The sequence below is a fragment of the Tursiops truncatus genome, chromosome 3 (assembly GCF_011762595.2).
Source record: "Tursiops truncatus isolate mTurTru1 chromosome 3, mTurTru1.mat.Y, whole genome shotgun sequence".
Classification (NCBI taxonomy): domain Eukaryota; kingdom Metazoa; phylum Chordata; class Mammalia; order Artiodactyla; family Delphinidae; genus Tursiops; species Tursiops truncatus.
In genome coordinates this window covers 111,407,763-111,429,834 of record NC_047036.1, presented here as the reverse complement: position 1 = coordinate 111,429,834, position 22,072 = coordinate 111,407,763, and the positions used below count along the sequence as shown (strand labels likewise).

Genomic DNA, 22,072 nt, shown 5'->3' with positions numbered 1-22,072 from the left:
CATTACTTCTAGTCATTGAGTTCCTTTCCTCTATTGCCGCCAATTTCTGTTCTTCAGGGCTTTGCTGGTCTGAACTCTGAGCTCTTTTAACCCATTGGGGCAATTCCTCAGCCCAAGGTGTTACAGGAAGATAGAATGAGGAATTTAGTGTTGCCCATACTTTCATGGAACCAGAAAGGGTTAACGTTCTCTACTTTGCTGGTACCTCCCTTTCTTCAATCCCTGAATTCTTTCTCTTGTTTTTATAACTGCCTTGGTAATCAAGTTAGCCAGGCCTAACTCTTGATAGACACGCATTCACAAATGTAGTTCTCTAATAAGGTGAATATTCTTATTTTTTTTGCCTTCCTGCCACAGCAATCCTTATACTCCCTATAACTAAGGATGAAGACACACTGGTAGGGTTACCTACAGTGAAATGCCAAAGAGAAACTTTTTTTTTTAAATCCGTTATGTCATTTGTCTAGCAATTTATTATAATTGTTTTGGAAATCTACAGATTATGATTTTCCAAAATGAAGTAACGCTTTTGAGAAAATCAAGTGAGGAGATTTCATTTAAGTCCTAGAGCTTTACTGTATAAGAAAGAATCATAGGCTGTCCTGGTTACCAGGCCTGCTATAACCTGTTTGTAGAAAGAATAGTTTTAAAGCTATAAGTTTATACCGTAGAGACTGTAGCTTTAGATGGTGAGCTCACTGACAGCAGGTACTCTGATTCATGCTTTGTCCCTTGTCAATATTAAGCCAACAACAAATATTTAATAAATGTGCTTTACAACAAGTCTGGGTCCACTGTAAGATTTACTATGATATTCTTTTTTTTTTAAAGAATTCTATTCTTAATTTATTTATTTTTGGCTGTGTTGGGTCTTCGTTTCTGTGCAAGGGCTTTCTCTAGTTGTGGCAAGCGGGGGCCACTCTTCATCGGGGTGCGCGGGCCTCTCACTATTGCGGCCTCTCTTGTTGCGGAGCACAGGCTCCAGACGCGCAGGCTCGGTAGTTGTGGCTCACGGGCCTAGTTGTTCCGCGGCATGTGGGATCTTCCCAGACCAGGGCTCGAACCCGTGTCCCCTGCATTAGCAGGCAGATTCTCAACCACTGCGCCACCAGGGAAGCCCTACTATGATATTCTTATACATAGATAGAAAGTATTTTATAACATGGTTGAATAACTTTTCAAAAGGAAAGACAATTCTGAATATTTTGGTGGTGATAAGCAAAAAACCATGACCACCTCTCCTTCCCCACACGTCTCTCAGTATAAACCTTAGCAGCATAGAAAACACTTAGGAAGGTTTTAAAATACCAGTTCCTTTACCCTAACTCATTTAAATCAGGATCTCTGGGGATGGGACCTTTTAAAAAGCTCTGTAGGTGTGATTTTAACGTGCATGGTGGGGTGAGACCAACTGGATTAGCATTTATCGGATAGTAATAGTGCTTTATCTTATTTCCGAGCAGCACAGTGAGATTTGGCCTCTTACACTTAACTTCTTTTTACAGAAAAAAGAAATGAAAGCGCTAACAAAGACAGCACTCCTTGGGCGCTTCCAGTGATATTCAGTTTATTCATTGGAGGCTGGCACTCCAGCAGAACCTCATGTCTAGTTCTTAAGCAATTAGATTAAGGCCTCTTTTGCGGGGTGGCTGGAGCCCTCTGAATTATTTGCTTTTCAAGAGGGACTTTTAGAGTTTTGACATGTAGGAAGGGAGTTTTTTAAAAGGAGGATTACTATGAGTTCAAAAAAACGTTTTAAGCATATAAGAGGTGTTCAAGAAATGTTCTTGATTGATGAATCGTTTTATCCCTGTTTTAAGGATGAATGTCAACAACTGAGGTCGAAATCAGATCTATGGAATATTAACGTAACTAGGTAACTTAGAAAACTATAATTACACAAAACTTCCTTGGAAGTTTCGTTTTACAAGAAATCTCTGCCTGGTGACACCAGGCATCCTTTTAGGATCCGACACAAGTGGCAAGTGTTCACGGGCCTGGGGGCATCTAAGACGCAGGTCGGATAAACTTCCACGCCGGTTCCCCTTCCCTAGAGGATCTGCAGTCACTCAAGCTGCCGTCAAAATGCGACCCTCCCCCATCGCCGCTCAAAACCAACCTTGTGTAGTGGCCCCAGTTTGATCAACAGCAGCTCGTATTCGCCACTTACACCCTCAAGGAGGCTTCCAGTTAGTGCCCACCAGGAACTCTTTTCTGCTTGTTCCCTCTTTTTCCTTCCGGTTCGGGCCTGGCCGGTGTTCCGGTCTTGCGCCCCAGGCCCCGAGCGAGAGGCCCGGTGCACCGTTGCCATGGCAGCAGGCCGTTGGGAGCTGACTGGATAGGTAGGGTCGGTGTCTGGTTCCCGGCTGAGACTGCGCGGAGCCGGGCCGGCGGGACTGCAGAATGGGCTGAGGCTGAGGCGGCGGCGGCTGTCCGGACGAGGTCGACTGAGGGGCAAAGGGCGCGGCACTGGTCCAGGACCCTAAGACGCCTGGTTTGAGGAGCGGGTGGGACCGAGGTTTTCTTGGGCCCCAAGGCCTGACCTGTTGGCGACTGCAGCTTTGCGGGAACCTCATATTTGACGCGGGCATGACTGGACGTGTGGGGACCCCACTCATGATGAATAGGTGACATGTAGTGAGCGAATCTTAACTCTTGGTGGGAATGATCTTGACAGCAGGAAGCTCCCCAAGTTCTGGTGGGGGCCAGAGCCCCACAAGGACCCCTTACTGCCGAACTGGCAGAGTTCCCAAAGACAAACAGAATCTGTGAAAAGATTCCTACTTTTCCTGTTTCCGTATTTTTAAGTATAGGTTTATTGTGGAAATGCATTATCCGCCTTGAATAAATAAAGGTATAAATGTTTAACCTTCTCCCCCCCCCGCTTTCTTTTTATGAAGAAGAAGCTGGGCTTGAAAATGGAGATGTATGAAACCCTTGGAAAAGTGGGAGAGGGAAGTTATGGAACAGTCATGAAATGTAAACATAAGGATACTGGGCAGATAGTGGCCATTAAGGTATTTTATGAGAAACCAGAAAAGTCTGTCAACAAAATTGCAACGAGAGAAATAAAGTTGCTAAAGGTTTGCTTCTTTTGCCTTAATTGCTCTCTGTAAGTCAAAAGGGGAGTTGTTATGGAATAAAAAATTATATAATGAATATTTCAGTTAACATGTATTTGGACATATTAATAGAAAAACAAGTGTCATAGCTTACCTTACTGTGTACGTTTTGTAATTTTACAGTGATACTAGATATATGTTCTTATGTATAATGTAACAAAAGCTATGCCAAATATTGTGAAATAATTATTCAGAAATATCCAGGTATAATACTTAGTAGAAATGTCTGCTTTGTGCAGTGTTTTGTGCCAGATACTGTGACTATAATGATGTAAAAGACAGTACCTGCTCTTCAGGACTTTTATTAATTAGAAAGACAAGAGGGCATATACAAATAATACTGACTATTAAGTGGCTGATAATAAAAGCCAAGTGATTAACACAAAGTCCTGTTGGGCAGGGAATGTTTCTTGGAGGAAATGGAACATGAATTTGGCCTTAAAGGGTATGTAGAATTTAGGAAAGAGGGAGAGACTGTTGTATTCCAGGTTAGGGGAACGGCATAAGCTTAGAGAGGCTGAAGGCAGGACAAAGAGCAGAGCAGAAAGGACAAAGTGCATTTGCCTGTAGAGTTTCTTATATGGAAATAGAAGGAGGTGATTTTAGAGAAGTAAGCTGGAGGTAGGTTTTAAAGTCTTGTCTTTTAGGCTAAGGAATCAAAACTTGATTTTGTGAGAGGTGCGAGGTTTTGAATTCAGAGTAAAGAAACTGTAAATATTAATCTAGCATTACTTTTTAGAATAGATTGGAGGACTGAGAAAGTAAAAATAGGGAGATCTGTTGTGTTTTTAATTCAGGAATCCTGTTAAATGTGAGGGTCCTTGCTAGAATGCAGCAATTTGAATGGAAAGTAGAGTTAGAACATAATATATTACTAAAGAAGACATGAAAGTGTAGAAGGAAACAGAAGGGGAATCAAAGGTATCTTTGAGGTTCAGTGATTGCTACCATTGATGGAAATATGAAAGACCCAAAAGAGACATGGTTTGGGAACTAGTTCGGTTTTAGAAATGTTGAATTTGAGGTGACAGGAATACAGTGCAGTAAAGATGATAGGTAGGCGTTTAGAGGTGGAGAACAATAACAGGAGAGATCAGGGGACAAGATAGAATTTCATGTAGGTATGATTGGTCCACTTAGTGGAAAGACCTCAGGAGTGTAAAGAAAGGAGCATTAAGATTCATTGGCAATTGGGTACAAAACTAGTGATTTTAAAAATAAATATACATATGTATTTTGTTTATTGGCATTTATCTAGATGCTTTAAGGTTCATTGCCTAGATGTTTTTACATGTGATGAAGAAAACAGATACTGTTCTTGTTCTTTTTTATCTGATGCAAAAGTAATATTCTCTTCTTTCTTTGTAAGTCTATGTTAGATATGATGGATCAATTTACTTTCTAAATAGAAGAAATATATTAGGCATGTGTAGATTGTTGGAACTGCTCTATTTCTAGACAATGAAAAGGAAAGTTAAAGTCAGTAAAGATGTTATGATTTTGTGAGCGATACCTGTCCTTATCCTGATGACCTAAAGCATAAAAATACTGTAAGGCAATTTGTGCACTGTAAGTGAAAATCTGACTAGAAGGAGACATTTTCCCAGGCAATATCTTTTGCTCTTTCTTCATCTTTGTTTCATTTAAGCTAATTATTTTTTGCTTCTTAATTGTTTTGTAAAAATAACCAATATGTGGCAAGAACACAGAGATGAATTTGAAAATGTACTATTACAACTATTATGCAAACTATTTAGAGATAGCTTAACTATTTTTTCTCATTGGCTTATTTCTTGTAGAATTTTTTGTTTCATCAGATCTAATTCCACGAGAGATTTCTTGGATTAGTTAACATTCTTAGTCTAAAAACACTGCCATAATGACTTAATTAGAACTAAAGTTTTATCTGCTGGAATTTCATTAAATAAATTACAGTTAGAGTAATTAGTGAGAATATCTGTAGAAAAGTTTTCTATTTATAAAGGAAAACAAAAGTAAACAAGCTGAAAAAGGATAATGGAGTATTTCTAGTGGTTTTATGGTTTATCTGAGAAAGTCACTGATTCCTTACCCCTGGATGGATGTTCCTTAATGCTTATTAACTTGCATTCATCGTTATCTGCTTTTGCCTTTAAAATTAAGACTGGTCAAGACACCAGTAATTTTCCTTAGTTGAAGGATTAATATTATAGTGTCTAAAGGCAGTCTTTTTTTTTTTTTTGCTACTGCCAGCATGTTGTTGCTGCAGCACTCTGGCACCCCACCAACCAGGGAAATTGGATTGGGAGCAAAAATAGGAAAGGAGTCCGGCATTATATTTTGGCATGTTTTTCTATTAGTCCTGTCTTGAGGAATTTAGTCTATGTATTAGTACAGATAAGTAGAAAAATGGATGTTGTGCCATTGAAATAAAGGCAAACTTTTTTTCTTACAAGTAAAGCTTTTTGATGAATCCAACATCAAAAATATACCCCTTAATTTTTAGCCAAATGAATAAATATTTTTGGTAATTTGAGAAAGTTAAATATTTGAGAATTGATTATAATTAAGTCAGTGTGTTAAAAAATAGAATTAGCAGCATAAAATGATAAACCTCTTTTGTTTTCTAAGCTGATACATGCCATTTTTGACATTTTGAAATTATCTTGACAGTGAGTGCTTAGCATTCTAAAAATGTGTTTGGTTGCTTAATAGAATATTACAGACAATGAACAAAAATGTACCCACAAATAATTGTATATTTATGTAGAGTTCCTATGGATATAAATTGGTATCTCACATATATGAAAAGTTTCTGGATATTTTGATACCCTTTTGTTACAGTGTGGTGAATTTATAACGTCCACCTGGAACTTATATTTTACTCTTGAGAGTTCAGGACAAATCTCAGAGAGTAATTAACTTCTGTAAATTCAGATTACATGCTCAGTGGCACTGGAATCCATGCTCATTTGAAATCATAAGGACCTTTTAATCACAAACCAATTTAAAAGATAGGAAGATATCTCTTAGCAGAATACCAAGTTGCATTTTAGTACATTAACTCTGAATTGTTTTAGTAGGCAACCAAATGTCAACTTGAAGTAAAGCAATACATCTCCCTCTGTTCTATAAATATTAATTATTAAATAAATTAACATTTAAAAAATAGGAATGTAAGCAAACCAGTTGAGAAATTTTTATTGAAATGCATGGAGGAAAAGAAGCAGAGAATATTTCTTCTTTTAAAAATTATATGGGTCTTATATGTGCAAATTATGGTGCATGAAATACTAAAAATCCATTTCTCTTGTTAATAGCAATTTCGTCATGAAAACCTGGTCAATCTGATTGAAGTTTTTAGACAGAAAAAGAAAATTCATTTGGTGTTTGAATTTATTGACCACACAGTATTAGATGAGTTACAACATTATTGTCATGGACTAGAGAGTAAACGACTTAGAAAATACCTCTTCCAGATTCTTCGAGCAATTGAATATCTTCACAATAATAATGTAAGTGCTTCTGGGACGAAGTGAGAGAGTGGCATCGACATATATACACTACCAAATGTAAAATAGATAGCTAGTGGGAAGCAGCCGCATAGCACAGGGAGATCAGCTCTGTGCTTTGTGACCACCTAGAGGGGTGGGATAGGGAGGGTGGGAGAGAGACGCAAGAGGGAGGGGATATGGGGGTATATGTATACGTATAGCTGATTCACTTTATTATACAGCAGAAACTAACACAACAATGTAAAGCTATTATACTCCAATAAAGATGTTTAAAAAAATAATGTAAGTGCTTACAAATAAGCCAAACTGTAGGATGAATATGAATTGTAAGTGCCCTTTAAACATTGTTCTGTTTTTATGAAAGTTGTTAAAATTATTTTTCTGGACAATATTAATTGACATCCTGAAAATGGAGAGATCAAGGGAGTTACTACCTTATAATTCAGTTGCAGAACCAAAAAACGTATTGAACGCATAGTATAACTATAGGGCAGACCAACTATGGGATGCTAAAGGAGGTATAGAGGAATCAGCAGTCAACTGGGGCATCTTTTATTAATGAAAGTACATTAAAACATCGAAAGTCAAGCCAGCTCAGACGAAGGGAGGTTTGGAGGTAGGAACTGGAAACTAGACCAGGGGAATGGCAAGAGAAGGTGGATGCCTTTAGGGAAAGAACAGAGAGAAATAAAGTGGCTGAGGGGTGTAGAGCCTTGTCATTTAAGTCAAGAAAGGAAAGATCAACTGTTGATTTTTAGTGCTGCCTTTTAGCATTGTTTAGTTAATGTTTATCTCAGCAGGTTTTTATGGACATACTTTGTTCCCAACATGAGCTCTACTTTCTGTAAAGTTAGATGTATGTTTGTGAAATAACAGTACAAGCTTCAAAAATAGTTTTATTAGTAAGTGATATAGGCATAACATCTATATACCCTAGGCTTTTTCAGATACCTTAATTTCTAATTTGCTGTCTTGGTAATAGTGCATCTCATGTTGCAGCTTTGAAAAATGTGGTGGTGATAGCAACTGGAAATTCAGATTGTAATTTCCTTGCCAACTGGATCCATGGGGGGGCAGTATAATGTAATAGTTAAGAGCACACAGTCCTTGGAATCAGACTGTCCTGGATTTTCACCCACCAGCTTATGTATGGATAACCACACAACTTGTGGAGTTCACACTTGCACAATGAAAGATGGTAGCCCCATTACTCTGTGGCCCCAGGAAGTTATCTAACCTCTCTGAACTTCATTTTCCTCATCTGTAAAATGATACTATAGTACCTCACAGATTTATTATAAAGATCAAATTAGGTAGTAGGTAGTGTTTAACACTAGGTGTGTTTTAAGTGCTCATTAAATAGTGCAGATAAGGAGTCAGGAATAGTTATATGTTATCTGTATCCCTATAGTGTCTTGCCTGTAGTAGACTTTAAAAATATTTGTTGAATAATGGGAGACAGCAGTATGGTCTAGACTGAGAGTAGAAAACTTCAAAGAGGAGGTAAAACTAAAGTGACAGTTTTGAACTTATATGGGTGTTTAAGTTCAAGCACATAGGGAAACAACCCAAGTGTCTATCAACAGATGATAGGTTTAGACAGATGATATATCTATATCTAAATAGATATATATATATAATATTATTAAGCCATAAAAAGGATGAGGTATTGCCATTTGCAGCAACATGGATGGACCTAGAGAATATCATACTAAGTTAAATCAGAGAAAGACAAATATATCACTTGTGTGTGGGATCTAAAAAGTAATACTAATGAATCTATATACAAAACAGAAACAGGCTCACAGGCGTAGAAAACATACTATGGTTACCAAAGGGGAAAGGGAGGGAGGGATAAATTGGGAGTATGGGATTGACAGATAATAAACTACTATAAAATAGATAAACAACAAAGATTTACTGTATAGCACAGGGAACTATATTCAATATCTTGTAATAACCTATAATGGAAAATAATCTGAAAAAAAGTATGTAACTGAATCACTTTGCTGTACATCTGAAACTAACACAATATTGTAAGTCAACAATAGTTCACTAAAACAAACAAAAATGCCTTAATGGAATCCAAATGGAAAAAAATATAAATGATCTTAAAACTAACAAAGAAAGTGAATCAATAGTCAAAAAAATTGAAGGGGAATTCCCTGGTGGTCCAGTGGTTAGAACTCTGTGCTTTCACTGCCAAGGGCCAGGGTTCGATCCCTGGTCAGGGAACTAAGATGCCACAAGCTGCATGGTGCAGCGGAAAAAAAATTAAACAAAAATATTCAAGCATATGGAACAGAGTTATTATAAATCATTGTAATATGGAGTTCTATGTAGTTTTGGAGCATTTCACTACAAAATAAAGGAGAATTAAACTCACTGAATCCAAAGTCTGATAGTTCACACCATATACAAAAATTAAGTTGAAATGGATCAAAAACCTAAACATAAGAGCTAAAACTATAAAACTCAGAAGAAAACATAGGTGTAAATCTGTGTGTGATCATGTATTAATGCATCAAAAGCAATCAAAGAAAAAGACAAATTGGACTTCATGAAAATTAAAAACTTTGTGCATCAAAGGGCACCATCAAGAAAGTAAAAAGACAGTTCACACAATGGGAGAAAATATTTACAAATCATATATCTGTTAAGCAACTAGTATCCAGGATATATAAAATACAATTCAACATAAAAAGACAGCCCAATTTAAAAATGGGCAAAGGACTCAATAGACAGTTCTCCAAAGAAGATATAAAAATGGCTGATAGCACATGAAATGATGCTCAATATCCTGAGTCATTATGGTAATGCATATCAAAATCACAATGAGGTACCATTTCACACCCAGTAGTCTAGCTGTAATTTAAAAAACAGACAAGAATGAATGCTGGCAAGGAAGTAGAGAAATTGGAACCCTCATACACTGCTGGTGGTAATGTAAAATGGTGCAGCTGCTATGGAAAACAGCTTGGCAGTTCCTCGAAAAGTTAAACATAGAATTACCATATGACCCAGCACATTTACTCCTAGGTATCTACCCAAGAGAACTGATAACATATGTTCACATAGAAACCTGCCCAGGAATGTTCATAGCAGCATTATTCAAAGTAGCCAAAAAGTGGAAACAACTCAAATGTATATTAGCTGATGAATGGATAAACAAAATGCGGTACAACCCTACAGTGGGATTTATTCAAACACAAAAAGGAATGAAGTACTGATACGTGCTACAAAATGAGTGAACCTTGAGAACATTATGTTGAATGAAAAAAGTCAAAATGCAAAAGACGTAAGTATAAATTCCATTTAAATGAAAAATCCAAAATAGGCAAGTTTATATTTGTATATCTTCTTTGAAGAAATGTCTCTTCAAGTCCTTTGCCCATATTTAAATTGGATTATTTTTCTACTGTCGAGTTGTATTTTCTGTATTTTGGATACTAGATCCTTATCAGATACATGATTTGCAAATATTTTCTCCCGTTCTGTGGATTGCCTTTTTGCCTTTTCGATAGTGGTTTTTTTAAAAATCATTTCTTTCTCTTTATTGATATCCTTTATGTGGTAGGATGTGTTCATACTTTAGTTCTTTAGACATGGTTTCCTTTAACCTTGAACATATTTAAAATAGCCAATTATAGTCTTTGTCTAGTGGCTTCAATGTTTGGGCTTCTTCAGGGAAAGCTTCTTATTGACTGCTTTTTTTTTTTTTTCCAGTGCATGACCATATTTGTTTCTTTGCACACCTATTTGAGGGGATTTTTTTGGACATTTGTAATTTTTTGTTGAAAACTGGACATTTAAAATAATATGTGTTAACTCTGGAAGTCAGAATTTCCCATCTCTCAGGGTTTGTAGTTTTTGCTATTTGTTTAGTTACTTTGCTGAACTAATTCTGTGAAGTCTGAATTCTTTATCACGTGTGACCACTAAAATCTCTGCTCAGTTAGTTTAGTGGTCAGCTAAGGTTTGGACAGAAATTTCCTTCAATTCTTGAAACCAGTAAATCTCTCAGCCATATTTACTGAGGGCTCTTTATCTGTGTTGGGCCATGTCTTCAATGTTCGGGCAGGCAGTTTACAACTCTGCCTTAGCCTTACCTTCCTGCTTGTGTAGAACCTTAAAGTCTGCCAGTCTTGAGAGCTTAGGGACAATCTCAGGTCTTCCCTGGGTGTGTGCACAGCTGTGCATGTACCCTCCATGATTCTCAGGAATATGTTGGAACTTTTCAAACCCTTTACGGACATCTCACTCCCAGACTTTCTTTCTTTCTTTTCTCTTGTTTTACACACATATTTTGTTTTAACTTAACATTATATCTTGGAGGTCACACCATGTCAGAATACAGAGAATGTCTTCAATTCTTTTTTACAGAAGAATCATAATAGTAATCAACATTTTTATGGCAGCATGCATGAGGCGCTATTTTAAACATTTTCAGTGTTTTACAGATATTAAGGCATACGTACTATTCTTCAAAACCACACTAGGAAATATGTATTTATTTCACCCCCATTTATAGATGAAGAAGCCATGTTTATGAATCTTGCCCCACTCTCACAATATCAAGGGGTAAAGTAGGGATTTGAACCTGTTAGTCTCACCACAATTTGTGCTTAAACTTTATAATACCTTTCAATTCCAGCCTTTCTTTTGTTTTTTAATTGAAGTATAGTTGATTTACAATGTTGTGACAATCTCTGCTGTGCAGCAAAGTGACTCAGTTATACGCATAGAGACATGCTTTTTTATATTCTTTTCCATTATGGTTTATCATACAAGATATTGAATATAGTTCCCTGTGCTATACATTAGGACCTTGTTGTTTATCCATTCTAAACAGCCTTTCTTTTTAATTAAGTATTTTGGTCAGCTTGTTGTTTGTCCTGTTATAGCTTCCTCAGGTGGCTATCATGTTATATAGTGGCTGCTAAGAAGGCTGATTGCTTGGGCCAGCTCTGAGTTAGGTCAGTAAAGACAAGACTTCTAGTACGATTTTGCAGTGATCTGCCAGACATGTCAAATAATGACTATTACCTGGGAATGGCGCTTTGGAGGCGATACAGCCCTATTCTACTCCCTCTGGTGGCTGCTAGGCTGCTAGTTTTCACCATGATTTGGCGGGCTGTTGGTTTACAAAGCTACCAGAAGCTGGGGAGAGAGCAATAGAAATAGGACAAGCTAAGAATGCTACTGCATCACATGGTTAGTTTATGTTTCAACTTTTTAAAGAAACTACCAAACTTTTTCCAAAGTGGTTGTACCATTTTACATCCCCATCAACAATGTATTCCAGTTTTTCTGCATCCTCCTGTTATTGTCTTTTGATCATAGCTATTCCAGTGGGTGTGAAGTGGTATCTTTTTTTTTTTTTTTTGAGTAGTAAAACTGTCTTTACTCACAGATGACATGATCATCTATGTCGGAAATTCTATGGAATCTACAACAAAGTTAAGAGAACTAACTTGTAAGTTTATCAAGGTTGTAGGATACAAATCAATATACTGAAATTAATTGTATTTCTGTGTATTAGCAACAAACAATCAGAAATTGAAATTAAAAATACCATTGTAACAGCATCAAAAATATAAAATACTTAGAGAAAATCTGACAAAAGATATATAAGACCTATACATTGAAAACTATTAAACATTGATGAGAGAAATTAAAGAAGATCTAGACACATAGAAAGAAATACTGTGTTTATAGAGGTCTCAGTGATTGTGGAAGACCAAGGAGGATGTTGTCAAAACACAGAATTTTAAAAGTTGGGATTTAGAGAGTGCTTGATTCTCAAGGATAGAGTTCTGCATGTAGTCATGGTGTTAGTTGTTAAAACGAGTGAGAACATTAGGACATCAGCTGAGTGAATCTTTCTCCCCCATGTTTAGAGCACTGAGGAGGAGGGTGATGGATGTGTAGTAGGCAGAATGTGTGAAATGGTATCTTAACGTGCTTTTCCATGTCTATTTTTTCTCATGTTATATCCTCAGATCTTGGTATAGTGCCTGGCATATAGTAGTCACTCAATAAAAGTTGTAGAAGTAAAACAGGACTAATATAGTTTTATAGATGTCTCCTTTAAGGTGACTCATTACCCTAAATTAATTATTTGGCCATTTAGGAGGAAGAGTGAGGCAGAACAAGAGCCATCCCCAAAGGCTTATAGCAGCAAGTTGTATAAAAAAGGAAAGATCCCAGATTTCTGTCACCAAGATATTTTCACTCGTGTCATGATACTTTTCTGGTGATGAGAATATGCTTAATACATTTGATAAAGGTTTTAAATGCCTTCTTTGTTTTAGGCATTGTACTGGGCCCTGGGGATATAGCCTGAACAAAACAGACATACATCTTACCCTCATGGAACTTACAGTCTAACGGGAGTGACAAAAAAGTAAATAGGCAATTAATAATAAGCATGACAAATGCTGTGAAGGGGGAAGTGCAGAATAACGTGAGAACATATAGAAGGAACATCTAATAGAAACATCTCAGCTGAGACCTGAGGAAATAGTTGGCCAAGCAAAGTATTCTAGGAGGTTAGAACAGCATCAGCAAATGCAAAAAATAATGACACAAACCTGGAGAATTGGGAAGCTAATATTCAATAGGCTAGCGAAGGGACATTGAGAATGTGAGCAGAGACCAAATCCTATAAGGCCTTACCAGCCATTTCACGTAGCTTCAAATTTGTCCTGTCGGGTAGGGAATCCTTGAAGGAGTGACATAATCATACATGTGATTTTAAAATAGTACTGTGATTTCACTGTGGACAATGGATTGGAGGGGATTAGAGTGAATTCAGGGAGACCATTTGGTAAGCTAGTAATTTTGATGAGAGAACTGAGGGAACTTGAACTAGGGAGAGAAGTAGACAGGTTGAGAGAGTATGGAACCTGAGGGAGAAAAGTGCCTTGATTTCTGGCTTGAGCCATGGGATCTATGTTGGTTCCATTTGCTGAGCTAAAGGACTGTTGAGAACAAATGAGTTTGGGAGAAAAGATGATGCGTTTAGTTTTGGATTTGCTGAGTTTGTGGGATGTGTGGTTCAGCCCTGTGGGACTTCTTGTGGACTTCCATTCCTTGTGGAAACCAGGAAAGATAGAAATAGAAATAGGGAAGTCATCAGTTTATGGATAGTTACTAAGGCTGTGATAGTAGGTGAGATTGAGATGGAACAGCCAATAGATGGGAAGAAGCCCAAAAGAATATGGTGTTCCCATAACCAAGTGAAGAAAGTGCTAAAAAAAAAAAAAAAAAAGTAGTTGAGATTGTGCAGGAAACAAGATGTAAGAGAAGAGAAGCCTAAGACCAGAACCCTACATTTACGGACAGAGAGAGAAAAAGGAACTGCCATAGGAGGAGACTGGGGAATTTTAGGTCCCAGAAGTCAGGAATGGAAGACTGGTTGATATCTTTTACACTAAGATACCAAGTAAGATATGTATTGAGGGGTGTGTGTTGGATGTAGCAACAAGGATGTTGATGACTTTGGCTAGGGCAGTTTGAATGTGGGAGCAGAAGACAGATTGCATTACCTTGAGGAGTGAATGAGTGGTAAGACAGAAAGTGAAGACTGAGTAAAAATAATGTCTTCGAGAAGTTTAGCTGCGAAGGAAATGAGAGAAAGAGCAGTACTTGGAGTGTGACATGGGGTTAAAGGAAAGTTAAACTTTTTCCATTAAGTTCTTTTAATTACTTTTCCTTTTATGAATGTGATTTACCTTTTCAGTATTATGTCTGTTTTCTTGGCTTTGTTTGGAGATGATGGATGGGGCAAGAACTGAAAATATATAACTATTTAGCTTTTGCATTGTGTACTTAATCATTTGCATTTGGTAAGAAAGTAGCTTTCCTGTCTTAATTAGCTAGATTTTCTCTATGTAATTGTTGAGAGATTTTCTAGATAATGAAACCTCATTTTAATCTATTGCATCTTCTGTTTGTTTTTAGATCATTCATCGAGATATAAAACCTGAGAATATTTTAGTATCCCAGTCAGGAATTACTAAACTCTGTGATTTTGGTTTTGCACGAACGCTAGCAGCTCCTGGAGACATTTATACGGACTATGTGGCCACACGCTGGTATAGAGCTCCAGAATTAGTATTAAAAGATACATCTTATGGAAAGTAAGTATATTTGGGAATCCTGCTTGGCCTTTCCCTTGGTGTATCTGTCACCCATACTACTGACATCCTCTGCCTTCTGCATCTGGGTTTGGGCTAGAAAAGGGACACCCCAAAATAGAGCAGAGAGACCCTAGGCGCCTGCCCTGCTATTGACGTTACCACGCTTGCCCTCTGGGGCTGAGTGGCCCCAGCCCCGGAAGACCTATGCAGTCACCCCTCAGGCTGTATCCATGCTTGCTTTAAGCTGTGCCCCACTCTTAACAGAGTTGCCTCCTCTGCTTATCTGTAGGCTCTACATTTACTATACTCTGCCAGTGTTACCACAGGATCTGCCAGATTTCCTGCTTCTTGAATACGGCACAATCTTTGCAAAGACTGGCAAATAATTTTTAAATTGAACTGTTCTAGATGCCTTAAAAAGTAGAAAGGTCTCAGTCTATTGCGAAACAGTATAGGAAACAACAATCTAATAAACAAATAATGAATCTTGAAGAACAAAGGGACCAAGTTGTACAACTGAATACAAGAAATGGGAGTGGGGATAATTCTCACATGCTTTTCCTAGAAACCATTGTTCTGTTATTATAATAATGTCTAACATCGGGGCTTCCCTGGTGGTGCAGTGGTTAAGAATCCGCCTGCCAATACAGGGAACACGGGTTCAAGCCCTGGTCCGGGAAGATCCCACATGCCGCAGAGCAACTAAGCCTGTGCACCACAACTACTGAGCCTGTGCTCTAGAGCCTGTGAGCCACAACTACTGAGCCCACGTGCCACACTACTGAAGCCCACCCTAGAGCCTGTGCTCTGCAACAAGAGAAGCCACCGCCATGAGAAGCCCGTGCATGGCCATGAGGAGTAGCCCTCGCTCACTGCAACTAGAGAGAAAGCCCACGCGCAGCAACAAAGACCCAATGCAGCCATAAATAAGTAAATAAATAAATTTATTTTTTTAAAAATCTAATATCATTAAGTACTTATTTTAAAGCTAGAAACTGTTCTAAATGCTTTACATGCATTAAATTATCTAATTTTCACAACAACCCTCTGATGAAGGTGCTAGTATTTTATCCCCATTTCAAATAAGATGACACACTAAGGCAGGTAGTGAGTAAGACACTAAAAAAGTAAGAAAGTGAGTAAGTTTACTAAGAAAAGTAAACTAATTTACCCAAAGTCTATCCAGGGTATGTTTTCAACTGTACTTATCACTGATACCATATGCAGACCACCTCTGTGCCTCAGTTACTTTATCTGTATAATGGAAATAATAATGGAACCAGTTTCATAGGTTTATTGTGAGGATTAAATGATTTAATGAATGAGAAAAATGAAAAAACAGTAAATGCTCAATCAATGTAGCCTCTGTAAGATCTCTCCCAGTTTTACCCTGTTTGTGATATTTACTTAAATTCCTTTCCTGATGTACCCCCTTATTCCTATCCCTTGCTCCCCAAATCATATCCTTCTCTAAATCCTGTTGTACATTATATGTAGATTTTGTGCCAGTTAATATTTAATATGGCCTAGTTCTATCTACCTCTTTTTAAAATATTCTTCTTGCTGAAAGATAAATTCCTTGAGGATAGGTGTAATCTCTTGTATTCTAGAGAGCCAAAATTGATGCCTTGTATATAGTCAGTTTGGATTCTAATGCAAGGCTTCACATTGAGTTTGAAATAAATTTGCTAGTGAGTTTTTAAAACATGTTAAATTTTAACATCTTTACATTTTAAAACATGTAAAATAAAACACAGATACAAGAAAAGCTCACACAACAAATGTATACTTCCATCACCAGATGGAAAAATAGAGTTTTGCAGGCTACCCCAGAAAACCCTCTATGTGTCCTATTCCACTTACAATACTCTTTCTAACCTCAAAAGTAGCCATGATATTGACTTTAAAAAAAAATTTTATTTATTTATTTTTGGCTGTGTTGGGTCTTCATGGCTGCGCACGGGCTTTCTCTACTTGCAGTGAGCGGGCGCTACTCTTCATGGCAGTGCACGGGCTTCTCATTGCAGTGGCTTCTCTTGTTGCAGAGCACGGGCTCTAGGCGCATGGGCTCAGTAGTTGTGGCTCACAGGCTCTAGAGCGCAGGCTCAGTAGTTGTGGCGTACAGGCTTCACTGCTCCACGGCATGTGGGATCTTCCCGGACCAGGCTCGAACCTGTGTCCCCTGCCTTGGCAGGCAGATTCTTAACCACTGCGCCACCAGGAAAGTCCCTTGACTTTTATTATAATCAGTTTCTTGCATTTTTAATAGTTTTATTACACAAAAGTGTATCTACTTAGTTTAATCTAGCCTTTTTAACTGACAGCTCTTTTAAAGATATGATTCACATACCATACAATTGACAGATTTAAAGTGTACAATTCAGTGGTTTTTAGTATATTTAGAGTCATGCAACCATTACCACATTCAATTTTAGAACATTTTCGTCACCCCAAAAAGAAATCCTGTGCTCATTAGCAGTCACTCCCCATTTCCTCCCAACCCTTCCTGGCCTAGGCAAACACCAATCTACTTTCATTTTCTCTGGATTTGCCTGTTCTGGACATTTCATATAAGTGGAATTATGCAATATCTGGTCCTTTGGGACTGATTTATCTCACTTAACTATTTTCAAGATTCATCCGTGTTGCAGCATGTATCGGTACTTTATCTTTTTTGGCTGTATAATATCCATTTTATGGTTATTTACATTTTATTTACCCATTCATTAGTTGATAGACATTTTGATTGTTTCCACTTTTTGGCTATTATGAATAATACTGCTGTGAACATTTGTATACACATTTTACTGTGGACATGTGTCTTTATTTCTTTCGGGTATGTACCTAGGATTTGAAATTGTGGGTCATACGGTAACTCTATGTCGAATTTTTTTTTGTTTTTATTTTTTGCGGTACGCGGGTCTCTCACTGTCGTGGCCTCTCCCATTGCGGAGCACAGGCTCCGGACGCGCAGGCTCAGCGGCCATGGCTCACAGGCCCAGCCGCTCCACGGCATGTGGGATCTTCCCGGACCGGGGCACGAACCCGTGTCCCCTGCATCGGCAGGCGGACTCTCAACCACTGTGCCACCAGGGAAGCCCCATGTCGAGTTTTCTAAGGAAATGCCAGACTGTTTTTCAAAGTGTCTGCATCATTTTACTTTCCCACCAGCAGAGTATGAGGGTTACAAATTTCTCCACATCCTCACCAAGACTTGTTATTATCTGACTTTTGGATTCTGGTTATCCTAATGGGTGTGAAGTAGTATCTCATTATGGGTTTAATTTGCATTTCTTTGATGACTAATGATTGTTGAACTTCATTGTTGATCTTTTATGTGCTTATTGGACATTTATATATCTTCCTTGGAGAAATGTCTGTTCAGATCCATAGCCCATTTTTAAATTACATTGGCTTTTATTATTAAATTGGAAGAATTCTTCATACTCTAGATACAAATTCCTTATCAGGTATATATTTGCAAGTATTTTCTCTCACTCTGTAGTTGTCTCTTCATTTTCTTGATTGTGTCTTTTGTCACACAAATTTTTTTATTTTGATGAAGTCCATTCTATCTGTTTTTTCCATTTGTTGCCTATGCTTTTGGTGTCATATTTAAGAACCCTTTGCCAAATCCAAGGTTGTGAAAATTTACCCCTCTGTTTTGTTTTAAGAGGTTTATACTTCTAGTTCTTACATTTAAGTATTTCATCTGTTTTGAATTAATTTTTAATTAAATGTGAAGTTAATTTAATTAATTTAAATGAAGTTAATTTAATTAACCTCATTCTTTTGCATGTGTTTAGCCAGTTGTTCCAGCACCATTTGTTGGAGAGATGATTTTTTTCCCCTATTAAATGGTCATGGCACCCTTGATGAAAATCAGATGGTTTATTTATGGACTTCTGATTCTGTTCCATTGATCTGTATCTCTATCCTTGTTCTAGAACCACACTGTCTTGATTACCATTGCTTTGTAGCTAGTTTGAAATCAGGAAGTGTGAGTGCTGCAACTTTGTTCTTGTTTTTTAAGATTGTTTTGGCTGTTACGGGACCCTTGCAATTCCATGTGAATTTTAGGATCAGATTTATCAATTTTGTGGGGTTTTTGGCCGATAAGACAGCTAGGATTCTGATAGGGATTGCATATCTATAAATCAGTTTGGAGAATATTGCTGTCTTAATGTTAAGTCTGCTCATCTATGAACATAAGATGTTTTCAGATCTTTAATTTCTTTCAACAATGCTTTATAGCTTTTAGCACATACATTTTACATTTTTTCATGGTAAGGCATTTTATTTTAAATATAGCAGTGTGTACATGTCAATCCCAAACTCCCAATATATCCCTCCCCACCACCCTTCCACCTGGTAACCACAAGTTCCTTCTCTTAGCCTGTGAGTCTGTTTTGTAAATAAGGTCAATTGTACCATTTTTTTTAGATTCCACATATACGCGATATCATGATATTTGTCTTTCTCTGTCTGATTTACTTCACTTAGTATGATAATATTCAGGTCTATCCATGTTGCTGCAAATGGCATTATTTCATTCTTTTTAATGGCTGAGTAATATTCCACTATATATATGTACCATATCTTCTTTATCCATTCATCTGTTGATAGACATTTATGTCTTCCATGTCTTGGGTATTGTAAACAGTGCTGCAATGAACACTGGGGTGCATGTATCCTTTCAAACCATGTTTTTCTCTGGATGTATGCCCAAGAGTGGGATTGTTGGATCATATGGTAGCTCTATTTTTAGTTTTTTAAGGAACCTCCATACTGTTCTCCATAGTGGCTTTACCAATTTACATTCCCACTAATAGTGTAGGAGGGTTCCCTTTCCTCTACACCCTCTCCAGCATTTATGTTTGTCGACTTTTTGATGATGGCCATTCTGACTGGTGTGAGGTGATATCTCATTGTAGTTTTGATGTGCATTTCTCTAATAATTAATGATGTTGAGCATCTTTTCATGTGCCTGTTGGCTATCTGTATGTCTTCTTTGGAGAAATGTCTCTTTAGGTCTTCCACCCATTTTCTGATTGGGTTTTCTGTTTTTCTGGTATTGAGCTGCATGAGATGTTTATAAATTTTGGAGACTAATCCCTTGTCGGTTGCATCATTTGCAAATATTTTCTCTCATTCTGTGGGTTGTCTTTTTGTTTTGTTTATGGTTTTCTTTGCTAGGCGAAAGCTTTTGAGTTTAATTAGGCCCCATTTGTTACATTTTACATTATTTTGTTAAATTTATTCCTAAGTATTTTATTCTTTTATTTTTTATTTTCTTTTATTTCTTTTTTGCGGTACGCGGGCCTCTCCCTGCTGTGGCCTCTCCCGTTATGGAGCACAGGCTCTGGACGCGCAGGCTCAGTGGCCATGGCTCACGGGCCCAACCGCTCCGCGGCATGTGGGATCTTCCCGGACCGGGGCACGAACCCGTGTCCCCTGCATTGGCAGGCGGACTCTCAACCACTGCGCCACCAGGGAAGCCCTCTTTTATTTTTTTAATTAAAAAAATTTTTTTATTTTTGGCCACACAGCGTGGCATGTGTGATCTTAGTTCCCTGACCAGGGATCGAACCCACACCCCCTGCAGTGGAAGTGCAGAGTCTTAACCACTGGACCACCAGGAGAGTCCCAGTATTTTATTCTTTTTGATGCTAGTGTAAATCAAATTTTCTTAATTTCATTTTCAGATTGTTCATTGCAAGTGTAAAAGAATTCAAGGGATTTTTGTGTATTGATCTTGTATCTTGCAACCTTGCTGAACTTATTCGTTCTAATAATTGTTTAGTGGATTTATACTTTCTGTATAAAAGATCATTATCTTTGGGTAGAGATAATTTTACTTCTTTTCTGGTCTGGATGCCTTCCATTTCTTTTTCCTGCCTAATTTCTTTGACCAGAACCTCCAGCCCAATGTTGAATAGAAGTGGTAAGAGCAGACATCCTTGTCTTATTCCAAATCTTAGGAGAAAAACTCCCCATCTTTTCACTATTAAGTATGATGTTAGCTGTGGGTTTTTCATAGGTACCCTTTGTTGTGTTGACAAAGTTTCCTTTTAATTCCTAGTTTATTGAGGGTTTTTATCATGGAAGGGTATTGGTCAAATGCTTTTTCTGCACCTGCTGAGATGATCATGTGAATTTTTGTTTTTTAATCTATTGATATAATGTATTACATTAATTGATTTTTCCATGTTGAGCTAACCTGTGTTCCTGGGATAAATCCCACTTAATCATGGTGTATAATTCTTTTTATATGTTGCTAGATTCAATTTGCTAGTATTTTGTTGAGAATTTTTGTGTCCATATGTGTAAAAGATATTGGTGTGTAGTTTTCTTTTCTAGTGATGTTTTTGTCTGATTTTGGTATCACGATAATACTGGTTTCTAAAAAGGAGTTGGGAACTGTTCATACTTCTTCTATTTTTTGAAAAGTTTGTGAAGAGTTCACATGATCATCTTCTTTAAATGTTTTGTGGAATTCAGTAGTGAAGCCCTCTGGGCCTGTGCTTTCCTTTGTGTGTAGTTTTTTGATTACTAATTCAAAATTTTCACTTGCTATGGGTTTATTTAGATTGTCTTTTTATTTTATTTTTTCCTGACTGCACCGCACAGCATGTGGGATCTTAGTTCCCCAACCAGGGACCAAACTCGTGCCCCTTGCAGTGGAAGTGTGGAGTCTTAACCAATGGGCCACCAAGGAAGTACCTGTCGACTTCTTCCTGAACCAATTTCAGTAGTTTGTGTTTTTCTCAGAAACTATCCTTTAATCTGAATTCTCTAATTTGTTGGTATACAGTTATTCATTGTATTTTAAAAATATTTTATTCATTTATTTATTTGGTTGTGCCAGGTCTTAGTTGCAGCAGGCAGACCCCTTAGTTGAGGCTCACTGGCTCCTAAGTTGTGGCATGCGAACTCTTAGTTGGGGCATGCATGTGGGATATAGTTCCCTGACCAGGGATCAAACCCAGGCCCCCTTCATTGGGAGCTCAGAGTCTTAACCACTGCGCCACCAGGGAAGTCCCTGTTCATTGTATTTTTTGATAGTACTTTTTATGTTTGTAAGTTTGGTAGTCGTGTTACTTCTTTCATTTCTGATTCCAGTAATTTGAGTCTTCACTCTTTTTTTCTTAGTCATGCTAGCTAAATGTCGATTCTGTTGATTTTTACAGAGAACCAGCTTTTGGTTTCATTGATTTTCTCTATTTTAAAAAATTCTGTTACATTAGTTTTCACTCTAATCTAATCTAATAATGTTCCTTCCTTCTGGTTGCTGTAGTTTTAGTTTGCTCTG

The 22,072-nt window shown here is 37.5% G+C and overlaps 1 protein-coding gene across 1 annotated transcript in view; it reads left to right on the top strand.

Annotated features, from left to right (window-relative positions):
* Positions 1-22,072, top strand: part of CDKL3 (cyclin dependent kinase like 3) — an 87,982-nt gene that overhangs the window by 1,542 nt on the left and 64,368 nt on the right. The window contains 3 exon segments of the mRNA XM_073802535.1: positions 2,901-3,083; positions 6,422-6,616; positions 14,582-14,760. Of these exon segments, the coding sequence (XP_073658636.1) occupies positions 2,919-3,083; positions 6,422-6,616; positions 14,582-14,760 (539 nt within the window). The 5' untranslated portion in view covers positions 2,901-2,918.